This window comes from Myotis lucifugus, unplaced genomic scaffold (assembly GCF_000147115.1).
Source record: "Myotis lucifugus unplaced genomic scaffold, Myoluc2.0 scaffold_12, whole genome shotgun sequence".
NCBI classification, from domain to species: domain Eukaryota; kingdom Metazoa; phylum Chordata; class Mammalia; order Chiroptera; family Vespertilionidae; genus Myotis; species Myotis lucifugus.
The window spans coordinates 13,328,063-13,351,651 of record NW_005871060.1 but is presented as its reverse complement, the minus strand read 5'-3'; the positions used below and the strand labels follow the sequence as shown (position 1 = coordinate 13,351,651).

General features: G+C 39.9%; 1 protein-coding gene across 1 annotated transcript in view; it reads right to left on the bottom strand.

The window, feature by feature from the left end:
- Nucleotides 1-12,051: 12,051 nt before the first annotated feature.
- GRID2 (glutamate ionotropic receptor delta type subunit 2) overlaps nt 12,052-23,589 on the bottom strand; it is a 1,225,688-nt gene continuing 1,214,150 nt past the window's right edge. Inside the window, exons 17-18 of the mRNA XM_006084662.3 lie at nt 17,145-17,385; nt 12,052-14,540 (exon numbers count right to left, since the gene is read on the bottom strand). Coding sequence (XP_006084724.1) covers nt 14,118-14,540; nt 17,145-17,385 — 664 coding nt within the window. The 3' untranslated portion in view covers nt 12,052-14,117. The remainder of the gene's footprint in view (nt 14,541-17,144; nt 17,386-23,589) is intronic.

The window sequence follows — 23,589 nt, the reverse complement described above, 5'->3', positions numbered from 1 at the left end:
TCGGGGTTCTATGTCCAGGCTTTATTTTCTGCTAAGTAGACTCACTTATTTCTTAAATAATTTTGCCCTACCTCATCTGCCAGTATTTAGTGACTAAATACTTAAGAAAATTGCTCAAGCCTAGACTCAAACATCATTCTCACCACAACTGTCTCTAGAATATTTCCACCTCCTTCTTTCTCTGCTGTTACTACCAGAGACTAGAACTATACCTCTATTGTCACATACGGTTCCTAACTGCTCTACTTTCTCAGCTATTGTCCCACTCCACACTCTCTTCTAGGGCAGTTAGAGTGATTCTTCTTTCTATTTTAAAGTGTGTTTTTTTAAAATTGATTTTTAAAGAGAGAGAGAAAGAAACATGGATGTGAGAGGGAAACATCAATCCACTGCCTCCTGCACACCCTGTACTGGGGATCAAACCTGAAACCCCAGCATGTGCCCTGACCAGGAATCAAACTGGCAACCTTTCAGTGCACGGGATGATACCCAACCGACTGAGCCACACAGCCAGGCCTAGAGTGATACTTTAAAATAAGAATTCATTCATTCCATTCCAAGCTCTTCACTGGTTTCCTAGCGATGCCAGGAACTTGATTCCTTAACAAATACAAATACTTTAAAGTGGTTTATGAAGCATTTCAAGGCCTGCTTTCTACCTCTTCATTTTATTCTTTTAATATTCTTCTTTCCCTCTAAGTTCCAGTGTGGCTTGACTTCTTTCAGTCCCTGGAACAAATCTTGCCCTCCGGCTTCAGGTCCTGGCATATGCTGGCCACCTGGTCTGACGAATCCCCGTTTCTTTTGCCTGGATGACTCTCAATTATCTTCCAGGTCTAGCTTAGAATCCTAGCTGGGGAGCTTTTCCTATCCTTGCTCTGGGTTGCAAATCACCTTGCATTGCCATTACGATAGCACTTATCACAATTTATTGTCATTGCCTGTTAAATTGTCTGTCTTCCGCAGTAGACTGTAAACACCATCATATTTCTAATATTCACAGCTGTTCAAAGATGGAATAGATTGTAAAAGAGACGAGGTTTGAACATTAGGTAGGTGGTTGGATTTGGTTTTTATAGTTTTGTCGTGTTATGTCCTTACTGTTCTTCACGGGCCATATGTTACAGCCAAATTATTTGATCATTTTTCAAATATACCCTTTTTTTCTTCTCTGTGACTTGAATCATATCTTTCCCTTTACTTAAAAATGTTTTCCCTAATCGATATCTGTGAAAATTATATTCCTTTTTAAGCCCAGTTTCCAAACTGTCTTCTCCACCAAGACATTTTATTACCCTTGTGGGTGAGAAAAGATCGTGCTTTTCTCAGAATTCTCAAAACATTCTGGACTATTTTTAAGTACTTATCACATAGCACTTAAAATTGCTGTATTTCAATAAAAAGACACCTAGAAGAGTATTATCTCTCCTTTCTCTGAATTCCTATCACGTTGTATCACTTTCGTGGGGCACATCATACTTGCCCTGTGTTGTAGTTATGCACGTACACAATGTCTCTGCCATCACAGCTTTGAGAGCCTTGCCTGCCTGTATGTAGTGCACTGCCTAGCATCTTGTTTCATACATGTAGACAATGGACTCTCAGAATATAATAGGAGAATGCAGTATTGAGCCAGTTCTCCCGCCTCATCTTCTGTCCGTCTCCATAAGCCAAATAGCCTATTCCTGGTCCTCCACTTGGCAATTATATTTCCCCATTTCCTCCTTGCACATTGCTTCTGTAGTCTACATTCATATCTCTAATTGTCAAAATCCTACCTCCTTGGCTCACATGTTGCTTCGCTGTGAAGGCTGCCTGCGTACTTCTTGCCAGAAGAGATCTTGGCTAAGGTTCTCAGTCATTAGTTAGCGGGCCACAGAAATACCAGGGAAAAAATGAAATTGTGGAGCCACCTGACCCGAGGAGTGATTTAGTAGATTATGTAGTAAGATGTGTAGGAGGGACGTGATCCGAGCAAGAGTGAAGCTGGGAGACGCATTGCAATGGGTGCAGGCAGAGGCGAGCGTGGGCGGAAACCTGTCTGATCGATCGCAGGAGGGCTTCGGAAAAGCAGGTCAGGCAGGAGAGCAGGATGTAAGTTGACTCAGTGGGGGTTTGCTTTTCTAATGTTTCCATTAGAGAGACTCTAAGAAAGAGGGGAATTAGGCTGGAAAGGTTGCTGGCACCATTAGCAGAGATAAAGAACGCGGATGACAGCAGGGCTGCTGGTCTTTGAGCAGCCGGTCCCTGCTGTAGACTCACCTGGCGGGGTGTTTCTCAGAGTCTGTTTACCTTTGCCGAGCTATCACAGTGCATGCATCACTTCTATTCATCTTTTATGACTATTTTATCCACCACTTATAGTTTCTGTCTCAAAAATATACTCAGCTAGTGAGGATCCGTCGATTTTTATGACTCCCCATCGTCTATGTATAAGCCCCTGGCAGCAATGAGGGACTTTCCTCCCAACTCTTTTTTATCCTGGGAGCAGTTTGTTGTGGTAGAAAGGACATGGATTTCTGGGTTAGAGCGATGTGGGTTTGAATTCTGTTTTGGCCGCTTGCTAACAGCTTGGCCCAATTATTTAACTTTCCAGAGTCTTAGATTTTGTTTTTATTTTTTATTTTTTTAATCTATTTTATTGATTTTTTACAGAGAGGAAGGGAGAGGGATAGAGAGCCAGAAACATCGATGAGAGAGAAACATCGACCAGCCGCCTCCTGCACACCCCCTACTGGGGATGTGCCCGCAACCAAGGTACATCCCTTGACCGGAATTGAACCTGGGACCCTTCAGTCCGCAGGCCGACGCTCTCTCCATTGAGCCGAACCGGTTAGGGCTTAGATTTTGTTTTTAAACGGTTCAGTTAGTACCAGCATTAGCAATCTTACAGAGATATTATGAGAATGAAGTGAAGCACGTGCACAGAGCCTAGCACTGTGCCTGCACATGGTCTGCATGCCCTCCGTCTCCGGGCTCACCGTATTTAGGTGAACATCAATACTGGCCTGCAAAGACAGGAACTGAAGCAGAAATGGGCAACTTACTTCAGATTCCCTACACTTGGAATAATTCCAACTTAGGATATACATCATGTGTTTTATTAAGTGCAATTCAGAAACACGTGCCTCTGCAAACTACTTTGAAATTCTTACATTGTGTAGATGTGTACACAATTTGTGTGCTATTCTGTTTTATGGGAAAGAAAGATTAGTTGTATGTGTATATGATTTTGTGACTCGTGGCTTATATTTTTAAGGTGAGGTTGTGGGGCAAGAGTAAATTGCATGGAATTATATACTCAAACAATATGAAAAGTAGGTTTTACACAAGTTATTCTAAATTCATAAAGGCACATACTACCTTTTTAAAGAACTTGGTATATGCCATTTCTTTCCCCTTAGAATCGAGAAATCATCTTTGACCTCTTAAAAGTAAACCACGGTCATGACCTCACTGTTGGTTGATGATAGTTAGAGCCAGCGGACAACAGCCAGAATGAAAGCCAAGTAGTGTTTTCGATGGCACCTGCTTGGTGAAAGCTCACCTCTTAAACTGTCCAAGAATAGAACTGGTGATGATGAGTATTTCAGACCTATCTTTTCATTCCTTTATGGTACTCTTAACTGTGTTCATGGATGCCTTCTGAACTCGCAAGCTGCAATAGACTCAGAACTAGAGCACACAGCAGTTACGGGGCCACACACACTCCACAGGCATTTGATTTGACTCAGGGTGCCAAGTACACCGGCGTTCGCACAGCAGGTGTTTGTCATGTTTGGGCTAATTTTAGTTTGTTCCTTTCATAAGACAAGCCTGTATTTAGAAACATTTTTTTGGATATCTATTCAGGTATGTCTGCTGCATGGTCATTCTAGCGAGTTTAATGCAAGGGGACTTTGCTTCAGCTCATTCTCTCCTTAAGGGCATTGGAAACATCGGGTCTATTTCAAGCCCCAATTATGGGATCTGAGTAACTGTCACTACGTCACAGGGCAGTTCGGTCAATTCTGGGTATTTGCTGTGTGGGAAACATGGTAAATGTTATGTGGGAAAAAGGGATAAAGCTTGTTCTGTAGTCTTTCAAAGAAGCAAGAGGGGGCAACTTTCAACCCAATACAAAGACCAACTGTAAGGAAGAAGAATCGAATGGTTAAAATGGTTGAATGCTATAATGGGCTGCCTCAGAACACATTTGTGTGAGGTTTTGGTCGTCTGTCAGTAATGTATTATTTGGAGGGTGAGGGAAATCTTAACTGGAAGTGAAATACGTGAAGAGATCAGAGCAGAATTGCTCTCGTTGATGCCCAGTGGGCCTCCCCTCACCCCGCTGCATCCCCATCATGACCTCAATCCCTTAGGAGCTGGGGAGCACAGTTTAAAAGCCACGGACTCCTGATCATCCCTCAGGTCCCCTCCACCTGTTAAGAATCCATCACCCAGCCTGCCAATGAAGGAATATAGATAGTTTTCAATTCTATAATTTCTCCTCTGCAACCCCTCCCCCCGCAACTTAGAAGATAAAGGAAGATTAACAAGACAGATATCCTTCTGACTTTAGCACTTTTGGGTAGAATTATTTCTATCTCCCTAGCATCTGAATTTGCAAATTCAATCCTCTTTGATTTGTTTTTCTCTTTTATATTCTATATTCAGTCTATCAAGTGCTCTTGATTCTTCCTTCAAAACATATCTACCATCTGTATCTTCTCTCCTTTCTTGGGCTGCTGCAGAGGTTCAGCTCATACCTGAACTATGGCACACGCCTTTTATGTTTTAAATTGAATTTATTGGGGTGACAATGTTTAATAAGATTCTGTAGGCTTCAAGTGTACAATTCTGTGATACACCATCTGTATGTTGCATTGTGTGTCCACCATTCAAAGTCAAAGAGCAATCAGGCAAGAGAAAGAAATAAAAGGCCTCCAAATTGGGAAGGAAGAAGTAAAAGTGTCACTTTTTGCAGATGACATGATTCTTTATATAGAAAATCCCAGACTCCACACACACACACACACACACACACACACACACAACTATTAGAAACAATAAACAAGTATAGTAAAGTTTGAGGACACAAAATCAATGTACAAAAATCCACTGTATTCTTATACACTAACAATGACACTTCAAAAAAAAAAAAAGAAATAGAACAAATAATCCATTTTGTAATTGCAACTAAAAGAATAAAATACCTAGGAATAAACTTAGCACAAGTCTTTAATTGGCCTTTTATCCATTCCATTCTGAGTTACTGCCAGCATCATCTTTTTCAACAATCTCTTTAAGAGCATGTTTCTCCTTTGGTCAAGTTCTTCAGTGGCTCGCCACTGCCCACGATGGAGGTCTCCATACCGTCTGTGGTTGTGAGCCTCTGGGAACATCAGCCCAGCTCCAATCTCTCTCTGACGGTTTAAGGGCTAAAGTTAAAAAGGAGGCAAGGCCAACTGCTGGTACCACCATGCCATTCTCCCATAACATTCAAATGGTAGCAAATAATTAGGCTCAAGGGAGGGTGGGAAAGTGGGAGTATCTATGTTCCCAATACTGATTTATATCTGGCTTTGTAGTCAACCCATGGGGTTTAGTAACAGCCATTCCACTTCTCTTGAAACACTCCAGTGGTTTCCCATGTCTTGCAGAATTAAAGCTCAAATCCCTGCAGCATTCTATGAAGCCTTATAATGTGAGTCCTGTGTTACCTTTCTGAGCTCTCCTAATACCCTCTTTCTCATCACCCATTCTGGTCCAGCCACATTGATCTTCCTTCTTCAGACATACCCAACACACTCCCACCTCAGAGCCTTCGTCCTAGCTCTTCCCAACGTCTGGGATGCTCTTTTGAAGACAACAACATGGTAACTCCCTCATTCCCCATAAAGCTTCAGTCAAATGCCACGAATCAGTGAGGCTTCCCCTGGCCGCCTTATTTAGAACAGCAAGTCCCCACTCTCACTCTGGCCTTCCTGCTCCTCATCCTCATTTTTCCCTACCGCATTTATCTTCCAATAGACTATGTACTTCACTTATTTATCCTGATTATTTTCTGTCTCCAGAAAAGCAGGGATTTCTGCCTTGTGTCCTGGTGTATCCCTAGTGCCTAGAATAGTGTCTTGAACGTAGTGGGACTTCAGTGAACTTATGTTGAATACATGAACACATGAATGGATGAAGGAACAGGATAGAGTGTAATCTCCTGAGCTCAGCCTACAGGCTTTTCTCAATCTCACCCAAACCTTACTTCCTGATATTTCTTGACATGAGACTCATATTCCAGACATCGTGGGCTACTGCTCCTCTGCACATCCTTTCCCACCCTGTGCCTTTGGTGGCATTGTACCCTCTGCTTGGAAGCCCTTTTGCATTCTTCTGACCTCTCCATAGTCTCTGTGATCAGGCTAACTTTCCACTTATCCCATGAAACATGAAACCACCCCAAGCCACACAGCTGCATTCTTCTCTTCTCATAGAATATTTTCTCTATAGCGCCAATTTGACCATTAAATGTACTCTGAATCATAACATATTATTATCTTCCTATGTTATTTAAACCATGAGTTTTTGTTTAACTTTTCAAATGTTGGTATTTTGTTTCTTTAACTTTGGAAGCTCTCCGAGGAAAGGCCAGGTGTATATGCAGAGAACTGCCTCTGGGCAGAAATCCACCACCCTGAGAGAGAGGGGATCAAAGCCTCAGTGCCAGAACCGCTTCAGGCCCAGGAGTGTGCCTGGGCACACCAGTTAGGAAATCTCATAGTGCCTTGCTCATAGTAGGTGCTCAGAAAGTGTTAGTTGATGGACTGATTGATCTCTTTTTTTCAACATCTTTTTCAATGACAGTTGGCATTCAATATTATATTAGTTTCACTGATTAATCCTGTGTGATTGTTTTGTTTCTAATATTCTCTCTGCAGCCTTATTAAAATCCTATACAATAAAAGCCTAATATGCAAATTGTCCCCTCAACCAGGAGCTCGACTGGGAGTTTGACCAGTGGGCGGGGCCATCCAGGGAAGGGAGGTCCTAGCTGGCAGCTGGCAGCTGGCAGCCACTAGGGACCCTACCGGTGCACAAATTTCATGCACTGGGCCTCTAGTTTAGGTATAAATACTAATAATTTTTTAAAAAGAGACACAAAATCATTATTATGGAATAAGAATTAAAAACTTCATTTAATGATGATGAAAAAGAAAGAATTAATTAAAATATATTAATTGCTGATTGAGTTATATTATAGAACTTACCATGTTAATTGGACACACCAAAACTTTGGAGAACTTTGGAGACTACACATGTGGCATGTTTTATGAAGTCACTTTTACCATGATATTTCCATGGAAAAAACTGAGTGAGTGAGCAATAAGGTTTAAAATAAGGTTTAAAATCCTTAGTCATGCAGCACTGAGTTAGATAAGCTGGACATGTGATGCCTCTATTTTCAACTTAATTTTAGTGTTTTATTTAAAAAAACACACATACCTTATAGCCAGATTTCAAAAACGATATTAATAGAGGGCTAGAATTAATTTGATAGTCAACTTTAATGTAATTCTGGAGAGCACTTAATATTAACTATCAACTCCTTATTTAACTAGTGTGAAATAGATATAGGTATCCTTGCTCCAGGAAATGGCTGTGATCCTGAAAAGTTTTATAGAATTTAAATTTTTGCAAATTGAATCTTATTTTATTATATTAGAAGAATTAATTATTTTTCAAAAATATACTTTTATTGATCTCAGGATGGGAGAGGGAGAGAGAGATAGGAACATCAATGATGAGAGAGAATCATTGATCAGCTGCCTCCTGTACTCCCTCTATTGGGCATCAAGCCCACAACCTGGGCATGTGCCCTTGGCTGGAATCGAACCTGGGACCCTTCAGTCTACCGGCTGTTCCTCTATCCACAGAGACAAACCGGGTAGGGCGAAAAACTAATTCTTAAAGATCCCCCTATAATGAATCTTCTGCATAGTGAATAAGCAAGCTATGATTTGTTTATTGATGTCAAATTTTTAAAATTAAAAACAGCCACAGATGTAGGGTACTTAGTTCCTAAAAAATTTCAGTAACACCAATTTAAAAATAAAATATAACAACTTTAAAAACTAAAGTGTGCCTTCTCATATTTCAAATCTTGTGGCAGGCAAAATATTTATTAAAACAGTGCTTTTCATCCTTTCTTTGGTTCTGATGTTGTGTCATTCTTTGATTTTGAGACATATGTTCCTCCTTCTAAAGCAGCTGTTATAAAAGCTTAATTAGTTTTTAATTAATGAGGATTAATGTTGCCCTGAAACGTCTGTGCATTTTCTATTACATCACAGAGAGTTTCTTTTGAAATACGCTGCTAATCCTGCAGTGGGAACCACGGGAACCACAGGGTTTCTCCAGAAGGAACCAGGCCCTCACTCCTCACAAAGGTCAGACGGGCCACGTCTATCTCCAGCAGAGGATGGGCAATGTGTCCAGATTGCGGTGTGAAGAAATTCTAGGAAGTGTGCAAAATAAGTCAAAAGGCGACCCTCGGTTCAAAATCGTATGTAATAACAGATCAGGGGAGAGCTTTCGGATAACAAAAAGTATTTCTCAAAGTTGAACATTTTTTTCTTTGTTACTTACTAATATTACATGGAATCAAAACAAACAAAAAAGGTTGAAAATGTAGGAATTTGGAAAATGCAGGTGAGAGACCGCTCCTTCAGTGTGTTTCTGTCTTCAGAGCAGGCTGGATCGTTTGTTGCTGCAACTGTTGTACCTGGTATGCCTCTGTGCAACTCTATAAAATGGAGCAAAACCATGAAGTTTCTATTTTTCTGGAAGTGTGTGTGGGGTGGAGGCTGTTGTTATGGTGGGCAGTCAGGAGAACACTACACATGCATCAGGCTCATTGGTCGCAGTGTAACCGATGCCTGAGATGAGAGGAAAGGTGGCTAGGAGTCTTTGCTGCAATATAAGTAAAAGTTTATGAAAGTTCAAAAGTAGCCTGAACAAGATTGGTTGAGATTGGTCCCTTTGAAGCAAAAACACTGCAGCACCCTACCAGAACTAGCCCACAGGGATAGAAAATGAGTTGTTATCTGTGTCTTCTGACTGGATGCCTGAGGGTAGGAGTCAGTCTCTGAATGGTATGCAGTGCAGGTATTGATAAGGAGGAAGGGCCAGATAGTAGTTTGCCTCTGGCTTGTGGTAATTTTCACATTTCTGAAAATTTGGCCTCCTGGTCGGGCATCTTGGGAAATCTCTGTTTTCTTTGTGGAGATCATCTGAATCTAAGAGGACAGACCCCATTAGCCCTGGAGAACAAGAAGGGATTGCAGCAGTTGGTTGGATGGTCTGGGCACAAAGAAGACTGCACTGGTTTGGGTGACTCATTCTGCCACCTCAGAAAGTCTGTAAGATGGCATCTATATCTTGCATGGTGATATGGGGCAAGGAAAGAACTGGGCGGTAGTGATTCCGTTGTAATAGCCTGGTTATTAATTAATTAATAGGAGAGGAGCAAAGGGAAGGCCAGATAATACAGGCATGCCATTTGTACAGCTTTGCCAGAAAGCTGCAGTTTAACACTCCCCAGGTCTGTTCCCCACAGATCCTGGGGAAAGGGACTGAACAAAAAAAGAATCAACGCATGCCCACTAAGGTCTGAATGACGTAGAGAGGGTGTTGGCCTGTCAGTCATACCTGAGAACAGGGCACTGGCCAGAATAGGCTTGGCCACTGCAAGGGTGCGAAATCTGAAATACAAAGAAGCCCTGTTCTCTTGCTGCTCACACCTGACTCCTGGCTTTCAGGGCTTTCATGTTCTACACTCTCCCACATGGCACACAGTGGACCGATGGACTGGAATTAGCCTGATGCTGTAGCGGATTCAGCTTCATTATGGAACCGACATTGTGGTTACTGGCTTTGTTTTCGGCTCTGCTCAATCCCCAGCTGCACATTTTGTCAGGACTAGTTTAGGGGAAATGGGACTTTGGGAACTGAGGGAGATAAGTCTAAGCAAATAAAAATCACTCATACTCCTGTGTGAGCCTTAGAAAATTCTTTTCCTCAAGCTGTCATAAGAACCCCACTAGCAATGGAGACAGTCCACCTGTACAAGTCTCCGATGACAGTAGAACACATCCAGACCCATTCCGAAACATATATCTTCATTTATGCCATGTGCAACTGCTTAGCATAGTGGTTTTCACATAGTAGGTTTTTGGTAACACTAATAGGACTGAATTAAATCTATCAAATCTAAATAGCTTTTATTTCCCGATTTTTCAATGTCATTAAGTCTTTTCCACCCAAGGGAGCTCATTTATGCTATCTCATGGGAGATGGGTATCTACTAAATTTTGTTGAAATAATAACTATGCTCACAATTGCTAGCCATTTATTAATGTCTGATCACAGGATTGGGAATATAATCTATTTTTAGAAATAAAAACACTGCAGAAGAAAGCCAATTTTTAGTGAGCCCATTGTATTTTATCAATTATCATGAAATGTATATTTAAGGATAAACCCCATGTTTACCAGCACAGAAGTTCTTAGTTCTGCTTTATTTACTATGCTCATAATACAGAATGTGTACCACTATTCCAAAAATTCTGGTTATAAAGTACTGATAGATTGTTATCCAATTGTATGGCTTAGAAAGCATTTTGTGGGGGTAAATGGGTCTTCTCATCTTTTTTTTTCTTTTTAATTGATGAAGCAAAGTACCATTCAGTAAAGTCTATTTTTAAAAGTATTTATTCAGTTCACAACCAATCCCAAACTAAAGGAAATGGGAAATAACATAATTAAGAAAATGACAAATTGCCTGTAGTTTGATATGTATGAGGAAGAAAGGAGGTCTTACAATTTTCTAATATATGATTAAATCAAAACCTGTGCATAAGTTCTGAGTGATTAAAAGTGACAACTCTTAATGATTCACCAAAGGAATACATTGACTATATGAGAAGAATAGAAGCACATGAATATAAGGTATTTGTCTTGTTTTGAAATAGCCCAGTTGGTGTAAGTGGTGTGAACCAGGACAGACAATGGTTAAAGGAAGTAGCAGTAGACAGAAGCAGGACCTGGACTGATGGCTGCCAGGAGCCATGACCTTGGGGAAGTAGCCCAAGGTGTTCACTTTCCCATCTTTAAGGGGAGCGGGTGAATGGGATGCTCCATGTGGACCCAGACAGGAAGGAAGGTTCCTAGAGACTGACAGCCTCGGCTGGGCCAGAGGAGTGGGTGGAGGCATGTACCTGAGCCATCCCTACCTTTCTAATCCACGAGGACCAGTGAATGTGACTGAATGGGACTTGGCAGAGTTAAACAAACAAACAAACAAAAAAAGACCCAGTTTTAAGCCTCAGATTGACAAACTTGTGGGCCAGTCCCAGCTTCCTGGCATCTTATTTCCCTTATTTGTAAAATGAGGCAAGACGGTCTAGATGTCTACAGTTCCTCCTGGTTCCAACATTTGAAAACTTCGTTTTCAATGGGATTTTAGAATAGCAGAAATTTTAATCTAAATTGAATATATTTTTAGATAGAAAACCATTGAGCAATTTAAATGCAAGATGAATTATTGTTCAAATGCAATAATGTATTAGAAATAATTTGGAGACAATTAAATTTCAAATTAATAGATTCAGCACGATGAATATTTCTCTAACAGCAAAACAATTATTAATAAGTAAATTCTAAGTATAATAATTACCTTTGATTTTCTTTTTGCTATTATAGTGACTGTACTGTTTACACACAACAGGATAAATCTGTCCCAAAAAAGTGCTCACAGAGATATCCATAAAGAAAAACAAATATATTGTGGGTTCAAATAGTCTCAGAGAGCAGAAAAGCAGTATTTCGTTGGTTTAGGACATCACTTAGTATTATTTTTAGAGAGCCACACATTTCGGCAAAGTTCGGCTATCAAAACTTAATGTGTTTTATGCATTAATGAACTCAAGATAAATTTTTAGAAAAATTCAGTTCAATAGGTGAGGAAGTAAGCATTTTCAAATTTTATAGTTAAGACTTCAATGGTATGAGAGCAAGTTTAGAAAACATTTTTATTAGACAAATTATTTAGACAAATTATACACAGAAAGCTCTGCCACTCATAACTGAGGCCTCCAAAAAGTGTTTTGTGTATTTGTATAATAGGCAATACATCAAAATAGGCCTATTTTAAATATTGTACATGGTTAACAGTTTGATAGCTAAAATCACTGAAACATCTGGTATGTCCCTATATAGCTTTTTGTAAAGACTTTTTTTTTTTTTTTTTTTTTTTTTAGTTTTAAAATCAGAGTCGTGGATGAGATCATGAGTGTTACAAGGGAAAACAAGTTGTGCATGCACTTAAGTACTTGTTACCCTGGAAACAAAATGGTTTTTGCATGATAAGAAATTTTTCTGCCTTACACAGTAGACAATATTTGAAGATTTAGTACAAAAACAGTGACAGTACAAGATGCTCCCCAGAACAGAATTAGCATCAAAATATAATATACCTTAAGAATATACCTTTTAATTTCTTCTAAAGCAATTCACATAGGTTGGTTCCTACATCAATCCTAGCCACAGAATGAATTAGAGTAAAATAAGTGTATGGCTGCTAAGAACACAGGATAAGTTCTCGCTTCCTACTTATCACGTTTTAATTTAAGGATTACAAACAAAGTTCATTTTACATCTCTAACAGGTAAGAATGCTACTTTAAAAGGGTTGTGCACAAAGAGGCACTGTTTTTGCTGTCATCCTTCTATACACTTGGCACTAATGTAAAAAATACGTAACTCCTCCAAATAGAACCAAATAAAAAAGGGGGTTTAGTAGAGAGCCCAGTATGGTTATTATATTTTCTTTTTTAGGATAACGTATGACGGTAATTAAGGCCACATCAATATTTCTTCAGGGCTCCCACCTCTCCCCAACTACAGTTGTGTTAATTGGCTTGCTGCTTTGGAAGAGACTTTATCAACCTTCAATGATCTACGTTTAAACTCTCATAGAGCTCTATGTGCTGTTGCGGATGTGGTTCGGCTAATAGCTTTCCCCATTTAGATAATGAATTAAAAGTAAAATTATTACCAAGGTTAGCTTTATGCACTGCTGAATAACAAATGCAAAACCTATTCAAATGAGTTACATCTAGGAACAAATAGTAAATCGCTCTGGATGTTTTAATAACAAAAGTATAAAATATTCTCTGTTGGCAAACAATGCGAATCAGAATAACATTAAAGCAACCTGCCTTTTCTAACTGAAAAGACCCCCTGCACTATACATAGTTCCTGTATACAATACTTTTTTTTTAAAACTAAAGCTTTATTAAATGAATTGCAATAGCAATGGCCGCCTTTCAATATATATACACATTATATAGGTGCATATATATGTATATGTATGAGATACTAATTTATTTAACACAATAGAGGCTTCTGCCATATGATAAACTTTACTGTACATAAGAAAAAACTTTTAATACTGTACAATCACATAAAGGTCATATGCACTGTTGCAGTGCAAGAGTAATTTTAACTGTAGTCTTGACTGGCATATTAATGGCTTTTTTTGTAATCCTACAAAATTGCATTCTCATATTATGTGGCCTGAATGGTCTTTTAAAGTATTTTATAGACACTGCAGGGGTTGCCTTTGGTCCACAGTTAAAGGACACTCAACAGCAGTGGAGCATTGTATGGATGCAGCAGAAGAATGTAAAAGACTGAAGTTATTGCAATTATATCTTCAAAAAATAGAGACATGTTACGTAAGAGGCCTTTATGTAAAATTAATCCTGCATATATACTTTTAGTATTCTCAGTGCACATTTCCTATACTTGAAGTACAGTATATGAAAAGCGGACTAATTGGATCCTAGTATACTATATTCTGGGGGAACAAATTGAGTAATGAATAATAGCAGAAGGAAATGTATCAGAAGAGAGGGAAAGAGAGAGACAGAAATAGAAGAGGGAGGGGGGAGAGCTAGAATTGTTACTAATAATCCTGATTAAAAAGAAAAATGTTACATCCATGTTAGTCCCACAACATTACAGTTGCTCCTTGCAAAGGGAGTCCTACAAAAGAAACAGTGAAGAGATTTTGTTTGATGCTCATATGGAGGTGCCTCGGTCTGGATCGCTACCCAGATTGAGCCCCAGGGTAGGAGTTGGTTGATAAGGAATAGATGACATTGTTTTTATAGGACTCCTGAAAAAGCCCCCATTAGGTGCCCTGTGCCTAAAAGGGCCAGTTCGGTGCTCAGGCACGTTGCCAAAAGCGAAACCAGAGGCAGCTTTAGCTGACAGTGTGCGGCTAAGAGTCTGGATCTGCTCTGGGATAAAGGTGGTTGTGGTAATATGAGTGTTCCTGAAATCACTGATTTGCTCCAGTGCTTGTCGTGTTGGCAAAGTGTCAATGTCCAGAGGGGTCAAGTCAATTGACGAGGTGGAAAACTGTTTATGGGGGCTGTCGTCATCTGTGCACAAGCTATTTACACGTCTATGGAGGTGCTCCAGGTCAATTTCCTTGTCATCCTGGAGATGAAGAAAAAGAAGATAAGGTTCTCATCAGTACTAGCTCCCATGGTTAAAAAAAAAGTAGTTCAGCAAACATGATATGTAATGAACTGAACTTTGGGGTTTATTCATTTAACAAGTATTTATTGAGCACCTAATATGAGCCAGGCACTGTCCCAGATTCTGGGGGTACCAATAAGATACTGAGATAAGGTTATCTATAATAAATATTTTTCTTGCAGTTAAAGTTCTAAAATAAGCATATGCCACATGCAACTACAAAATATGGAAGCAGTAGATGGGTGATTGCTTTCTATAAGAGCAGCGACAGACCCAGGCAAAATTGTACAAATAAAAAGTATGGTTTTGGCAACTTATTCCTCCCTCTCCCCCCACCTCTTCTTTACCCATGGTGTCTTATTTCAGGGTATTTTATTCCAAGTGAGATATTTGTTCCTTTCCACTACTCACTCCTAACTCTAACTTTCCATTCTTAGAGATAAGTGGTACAATATGCTGATATGCTAGTTCACACTAGAGTGCTAGTGACTATTACAGTGTTATTTCTCCTTAGCTAAAGATATGTAAGATTGTTTGGAGAGAGTAACATTCAACACAAGAGAATCACTTTCTAACTGAGGGACTTCATACACTCAAGCTACCTAGTACCTGAGGCAATTCTGTGAGGTCAGCGGGACTTTTAGAGATCTTTTCAAGTCCTCACATGTGAGTAGCAGTTTTAGTTTAGGTTCTGGTATATGCTACACGGTCTCTAAATCAAAGATGCTTTGATATGATAATGGAGTCTCAGTAAAAAGGTGCTTAATAAAGGAGAAGAAAGTAAAACCTCAGATTTCTGGAGCTGCAATCAATTGATAAATCCCTTAAGATTTTCACTAAATGGGAGCGTTAAAGCCCAATATTTAAAAAATAAAACTGGCAAGAAATAAAATTGTTCTTTGTATCAATCTTATTTATAGCTAGGTTCAAGAAATCAAATTTTCAAGGATTTAAAAACATCTATTAATCATAAAATAAAATATTTGTTCATAAGATCTGGATTAGCTGTCATGAGTTAGAATGGAGTATGTATTTTTTTTATTGTGCTATTATAGTGCTCCTGAGTGAAAAATATTTTGAGTGCATCAGTGTTTTCCTTCTCCTTTCTCATTTCGAAATCCAATAAAAATATCCATTAATGCAGTGTTATCACTGAGACTTTAGAGGGTTGAAAGATAATTTTATGGTTCCCACAGCAACCATAATGTAGTCATCCATCAACAGATATAATAGTGCAAAAATTTAATATCATATATAGTAATTCAACATATAAGGAGCTTGGGGAGTCCTTAATTTCCAGATTTTTGAGAATATGAAGTCTCAGCTCTAATGTTGCATTAATGTGGTCTTTTGCATTGAATCAATGTCAGTAGAGATACCAGAAGCTTATTCCACAAAGAAAATACGACAGTAAAACCTGATTCGTTTTTAGTTCACCCTTCACTAATGCAGAATGTATGATCCTTAGACAAGTAGGAAGCGAAGATTTATCTTTGCTAAGCCAGGCTTTTCCTTATAAATGGTGCTGATCAATTTTGCATATAAAGTGGTAGGAAGGAATTCTTAGACTAGAAAACGATATGTTTGAAAGACTGCATTAACATGCAAAAATTCGTATGCAAGCGAGAAGCCATTTTTATTTGTGCATTAAAGCAGATCCTGTCAGGACTTGCTCTAGGCCTCAGTTAGCCAAGGCCTAGTTATAGAAAGTTTAAACTCTCCCTTGAAGCTATCCAGCAAGTCAGATCACTCAGCAAATTTAGGTTGTTTTCATTTCAATTTGTGAAGCTTTAGTGAATATGATTTTATTATTTTAAACATTTTCACATTTTTGGTCCAGTGGAAATAAGATAGTTATAAATCCCATAATTTTTTATGAAAACAGGGCACATATGCCACTTTAAGATAAATATGGGTAATTCTGTGAGTACTCTCTCAGATCTCTGGAAAAATTTTAATGTGGACTTGGAGTTGAGCTAACTCAAGAGTAAGGGAGAAATATTAAGTTTTAGATGATTCCATGATGTGGATTTGTTAAACTTAGGGTCATCAGAGCTAAAAACATAACCACTTCTCTTGGGTCTACATACAGAGAGAGGGCAGCAGTCACTGGTGGTAAAGAGAAAATTCTAATTATTTTACTGTCATATTGGATTTCTTAGGCAGAATCTTAGAGACACCAAATAATTTAGGTATAAGTTAAACAAGTCATGGCAATAAAAAGATAAGCATCTTTGTGAACTGGTCAAGGCACTCTCAGCCTTTAACAAATCATTGACTTAAATTCTATCCTGAGATTTGGGAGAATTTCAAAGCCAGTCAAGGCACATAACATTATCAGTCTTTCAAATACTAGATAGTCTCCTCTTCATCTATCTGGAATGTCCTAAAATGGAAACTGATATTGGCCTTACCAATTTTTAGGCTTCACAAATTTATTTCCACTTTTCAAGACAAGAAGCAACAAGGACCCTCCCCGCAACCCCTTCCTTGCCATCATCCTCCCCGCAGACACAGCCTGCTCCTTGGCCCAGCTCACAGCCCAAGCTCCCAGTCAAGTACCTCTTTGGATGGGACCCTGGAGCCTTTCCTCTTGTTCCACCACGTCTCCAGCATGGCTATCAAGCAGGAGAGGACAATCCCAGCAGCCAGGATACAGAAAACCCCTGCGAAGCTCTTTATGTCCAGGGCACCTCCTTTCTGCTTTGTGTCCACTGAGGAGTACAGGTCACACTGGCCGTTCTTTGGCCACCACTTGTGCTTCAGGATGTCCATGTCGCCATTCTGCTGAAGCTCCAGGATCCTTGAAGGGGTGGAGAACACAATCATGTGTTACAGGTATTGTCTCAGGCCACAGCACGTCCACTTATAACCCCCCTCTAAAGGGGGGTGGCTTTCGAGGTGAAATGAATATAGAGATGAGCCTGCGGACAGAACGCTAGGACACGTTACAGCTTTGATTCTGCAGACAATTGTGCCACGGTACTGTCCCTCCTCCTCCCTTCCTCTCTTCTTCTTTTTCTTTTTTTGGTTTCATTCTATAATCCTAAGTATCTCCCCCACTTCCCAGTTTGTCGCAACGTGTTTTCACAATTACATTTCAGAGGCGCTGATTTTATGTGGATTCAAGCTGCTGCCGGCCTGTGTTCCTTCCCTACGTGCAGAACGCCGCTCCGGGTCTTAATGCTTTTATGAAGAACGAGTTGCCGCTTAGAGCGAGATGCTGGCATAATGTCACCCAGCATATGCTACACACAAAGAAATTCAATTAAAAAGACTTCTATTATTTAACACAGTGTGGGAGAAAGCCTTGGGACAAGTTTGAAGTTGAGAAAATGTATCATTTTTGGTTTTTCACACAACTGATCTAGTTTCCCTTTCAGTGCCAAAGGGGAAATCATCTCACCTCGCAGAACAGGAAGGAAAGTTGACCGGAGGCTTTCAGAAGTAGTTACATTCAAATAAGAAATATCCTTTTTCTTCTTCTTTTCTTTCCCCCAGAGGCTGGGGGTAGCTGCAAAGACTGCAGCTTTCTTAAGTGTGATTTTCACAGGGGCTTTATTCTCAATTCCAAATACTCTTTTGGTGCTGGCCGAGACCTGCCTAGCTCTGCCCGCCCCCGTGCCCCCTGGCTACACCCCTCCTCACAGGGTGAGCCCCGCCAGGGCCAAAGCCACGAGCCTGTCCAGAGTGAGCACCAGCCTCCGGTTCCCTAGAAGTTCTTGCCCAAAGAGCTCGGAGTGCTCGTGAAGGCCCATTCCCATGTATTATCTCCTGAGAGCATATCTCACAGCCACGGGTGCACACGGGTGTGTGTGGGGTGTTTGGGACTGTGGACAGAGCTTGGCTGTGCGTGCTCAGGTGCACACACCTTTGTGCGTGAGTGAGACCCTTCCTGTGCAGGACAGAGCCGGATGTGGGAGGGAGGGGACCAGAGTCCGGACCCTGTCACTGGTCGGTGCAGAGCTCCCAACTAGTCATGAATTAGAAACGCAGACCTGGCCTCCCAGGGATACGGAAGGGATCTTTGCCAACGTAAGAGGATAGAACATACTTTATCTCACAGTGTTTAGCTTGATCTGTCACTTTTACATACTTAAGACTTCAATGATGTGGGCCCATATTTATACTCTTGGCCCGGGTCTTGGATTCTTTGGGGAGAGACTGCTTAAACATGTTAGAAAGGAAAACTATGCCTATCTGGGGGGAGTAAATAACTCACTTTCGGTGATATTTTACCTTTTTACCTGTTTCATGTCATCCATGGGTCCATAAGAATGAGCTAAAATATAATATTGGGGGTGGGGCCAACATTCAACCTGAGTTAAACAAGAGTAAGAAAGCCCCGGGGAGAGTTGGTCCAATGTCCATCATCCACCTTTGGATATTCCCATAGCCTCACCCACAGCGCCCCCTGCTGACACTCCAGGAGCCTCCTCACAACCTGGACTTCTTCCTTAGGAAGTGGAGCTGTCTCAAGTTCTTAAAAACAGCAGTTAATTTGATGAATTAAATTTACTAAAATGATTAGGAATATTAATGGATTCATAATATTAATGGATCACCTTTATTCCAGGCTCTATCCCAGGCAAAGCCATTTATATTTAGAAAACACAGAATTTCTCAAAGTGTGTTCCATGGTTCACTAGTACCTAGAGGGCTTCTGCAAGAAAAGGGTTCCATGGTCGATAACTAAAAAAAAACACACCCTTTGGAAATTTACAGAGAAGTCAGCCTATGAAAGGCCATATGAAGACCTGCAGATAAGAAAACTTGCATGATGTTGTTTAATGCAGCATTTCCTAAACTTGTCTGACTTTCATTCCCCCTTTCTCATTTTTCTCCCCAATAACATAATCCATAGAACTGGAGATTGGAGGAATACACTGGGAAATAGTGCCTTGATTCAAAGGAACAACTACTTGTGGGAATTTGTGACACCGTGTTAGGTATCACACACATGTGTAATCACAACATCAAACTGCTTGCTTGACTTGTCCATGAGTGCTATCCAAATGACATTAGCAAACCCTTTAGGTATTTGCCTGCCTAAAGACACTAGGTAGACTAGATACCATTGAATATCTTGGAAAAAAAATTGTTCATATCTAAAAAAACCCTTTTCTTAAATGTGAGTTTCTAGGAACATGTCGGAATAGAAGGAAACTATAGCAGCATTTGCTTAATGAAAATATATCAGGGCTCAAAATGAGCTCCCAAGTTCCCCCACCCTCCCACACCCACCACACTGTATTAGTGCCTGTGGAAGTGGGAGAGTCTTCCTTCAGGGCACTTATCAATATTTGTGATCATTTGTGGTTACTTGGTTGATGCCAGTATGCTCACCATCTTCCATACAGCCTAACACAGAACAAGCACATATTTGTTAATTAAACATACTCAACAGTTTTTGGTAAAAGGACCCTGCTCTGAGATTCTACCTTTTTCTTATCACTGATGCTGTTTTCTAATTTATTCCATTCCCTCCTATTCACCCATCTATTCAATAAATATTTAAAGAGTGATTTCATGCCAGGCGCTTCCTTGGGTACAAAATTTATGTTAAACAACAACTGCACATTCAGCTGGAATGGCCCAGGCAACACTGTGACATCATTTCTTTTTAATGCCCTCCATTCATGTTAATTTATTCTTTCATTCATTCACATTCATTCAGGAACCCATGATTGACCACTCCATCTCCCCAGCAGTGTCTGGTATCACTGACAATATGTCTTTATTATTTCTATACCTGGAAATACGTTGGTTTGAAAAAGCCATTGGAAGAATACATACTTCATGTCACCCACTTTGATTCTAATGGTACAAGGTCTTTTGCTAAGTATTTTTTTGATCCTAGAAATTGTGGACTTAGTGAGCGAGGTGGCAGGAATGCATGAGGGCAAATAGGAAACAGGCATCTCTACATGCCTTTGAGTATCATCACACCTTTACATGGCTCATCACTGAAGCACAGGTGGCTAAGGCATTGCAGGGAGATTCCACCTTTGGGGTACACAGACCACGTGGGCCATAGGATCCCTCAGTCAAGCCCTGACTGGCCCACAACAGATTCCAGGATACCGGCCAGCATGGAATAGAAGTATAGGAGGGGAATGAAAGTGTTCTCTAAGCCCAGAGTTCTGCCATACATTCTAGCGAAAACATCTAGTGCTCTGGAAATTCCATCAAAAGGTTTCACTACACCTTCTTTTTTGTTATTTAACAAAAATCATTTAAAGGTTAGGTAAAGAAAATTTAACACAACCTAATGCACTGCCTTAACCATTTTCACACCATAAGCGTCTATAGGTACAAGCGGCGGGCCTTTTTAAATTAAATTCAAAATATCGTGGCAGTTAACTGGTTAAAGACTAATGGGATGAGTCCTTGTAATAAAGGAGGAGATATTTTATCTTTCCAAAATGTTCCAAAACACTGCCACCTTTAAATGAGACTTAAAATCACACCTAAAGGAAAGTTTTGCCTTTTTATTAATTATAAGCAACATAGGCATGTGTGTGTGTGTGTGTGTGTGTGTGTGTGTCTGTGTGTATGTGTGCAACAATGCAAAATTCTTAATGAGTGCAATGAAAATGTTTAGTTCCGTAGCATGATTGTTTTTGTTATATGTGCAACTTCCACAAGATGGCAGTCTTTGCTCATAGAGAGCAAAGTGTTAACTGCTGGCATAGTTAACCTGCGGGTTTGAAAGGCATCAAGTGTCACCTTCTTGGTGCTGTGAACACTTAACCTATTAGAAACAATGTTGGATATTGGACTGTGATGAACACTTGCATGTGTAAAATCTCTTCTTGGAGTGTAGTCAGAAAAATTCCTGCCATTTTTACCTCAGAGTGGTGATGTAATACTTATTATCTAGAGTCACTATGGTGAGAGTTAACGAGTCCACAAACGCATCTTGATCATTGCTTGGCACTTAGTAGGCCACCCAAACTCAAAAGCTAGAACTATTACTGTCAGCACATGTGACAACCATTCTTTCTTTGGATCTGTTCTGATGTTCTGGTACATACTTTGTTGTGTTGTTAATCTTCACCCGAGGATATTTTTTCCATTGATTTTTAGAGAAAGTGGAAGGGAGGGAGGAATAGGGAAAGAGAGAGAAACACTGATGTGAGAGAGACACATCGATTGGTTGCCTCCCGCATGCGCCTGACCAGGGTGGGGATGGAACCTGCAACCCAGGTATGTGCCCTTGACCATTAGGGAGCTGGAGACCCTTCAGTGATTGGTGAGACACACCAGCCAGGGCTGTTGTAGTCCACACTTCTTAACAGACAGCTATATTCCCAGATGAATCAATCAGTGATTTATTCGCTGACAAGAACATTGCATTTCCTTCTTTTGTCCAAAAGTAGCAAAACATTTGTAATCTCAATGAACAGAAAAATCTTAGAAGTCCATAAAACCTAGCTTTAACTTGAAAATGGCTAGTAGATCAATCCAGCATGCATTACATTCTTTATTGATATAAATGAGCAATTTCAGGGGAAGGGAGCAGGGAAGCAAAAGATCTTTCATATTCAAATAAAATACTCAACAGGTTTGAGGCATTCATCTTGAAAAGGTTTTCACTTACTTTGAAGATAATAGCCTCATTTGTGGGTGAGAATTGCACTAATTATTGATTACTTACCATCCCTTTAATCACTACTCTAAAAATTGATTTTCAAGTTAATGGTTTGCCAAAAGGTGGATGCAAATTTCTAATCCCAAATAGGTAATTTTGCTTTTGCTTGTGAATACTATAACAGTCTGTACATTCCTTTCTAATATTCTTATTTTCTGACCCTTAGGTAAGTTCCTGAGTTGAACTGTAAAAAAAGATACTGGTTATCTAAGAAAAAGGACACCTGAATTTTTAGTTGTTTCTGCTGAAAAAGAATTTGGGGGTAATCAGAGATTTAAAAAAAATAAGTGCAGCTCTAGCTGGTTTGGCTCAGTGGATAGAGTGTTGGCCTGCGGACTGAAGGGTCCCAGGTTTGATTCCAGTCAAGGCACATGCCTGGGTTGTGGGCTCGATTCCCAGTAGGGGGCATGCAGGAGGCAGCCGATCAATGATTCTCTCTCATCATTGATGTTTCTCTTCTCCCTTCCTCTCTGAAATCAATAAAAATGTATTAAAATATAAAAAAATAAAAAAAATAAGTGCAGAGGTTCTTTTTTTCAGGTAATTAACCCATGGAATACTATGCAGCAGTAAAAAAGGATCTTACCCTTTGAGACAGCATGGAGGGATTTGGAGAGTATTATGCTAAGTGAAATTAGCCAGCAAAAGACAAGTATCACATGATCTCACTCAGATGTGGAGTCTAATGAACGAAATAAACTGATGAAACAAAATAGACCCAGACACATAGAAGCATGGAACAGCCTGATGGATTTCAGAGGGAAGGCGGGGAAGGGTAGGTGGGTGGGAAGAGATTAACTAAAGAACTTGTATGCATATGTGCATAACATGGACACAGACAATAGTGGAGTGAAGGCCTGAGGTGGGGGGTGGGTGCAGGCTAGGAGGGGTCACAGAGGGGAAAAAAAAGGAGACATATGTAATACTTTCAACAATAAAGATTAAAAAAACACATGATGTGACAGGCAGTATGATTTGTACAGGTCACCCCAACACTTCTTATAACTTACTGTACTGTTTCTTATTTGCACCTTAGCTCTGACCAGGTTTTGGAAAATGAATTAGGGTTTTGTACTTTTTCTAGATTGTATAACAATTGTACAGTATGAATAGAATGAAATACATGCATGTAAAATAGACCCCCCTGCCCCAAGAATTTGGGAGGTAATCAGAAATTTTAAAAAATAAGTGCAGAGATTCTTTTTTTTTCAGGTCATGTAGGTAGGAACTCCTGTGACTCTTGTAATTGAGATTTCCTGCTCACATTCATAGAAGCATGAACTACTAGAATACAAAAGACTGAAAATATCTGTTCTATATCTCCTTCCCCTCCACCTGTTCCATAAGTGAGAA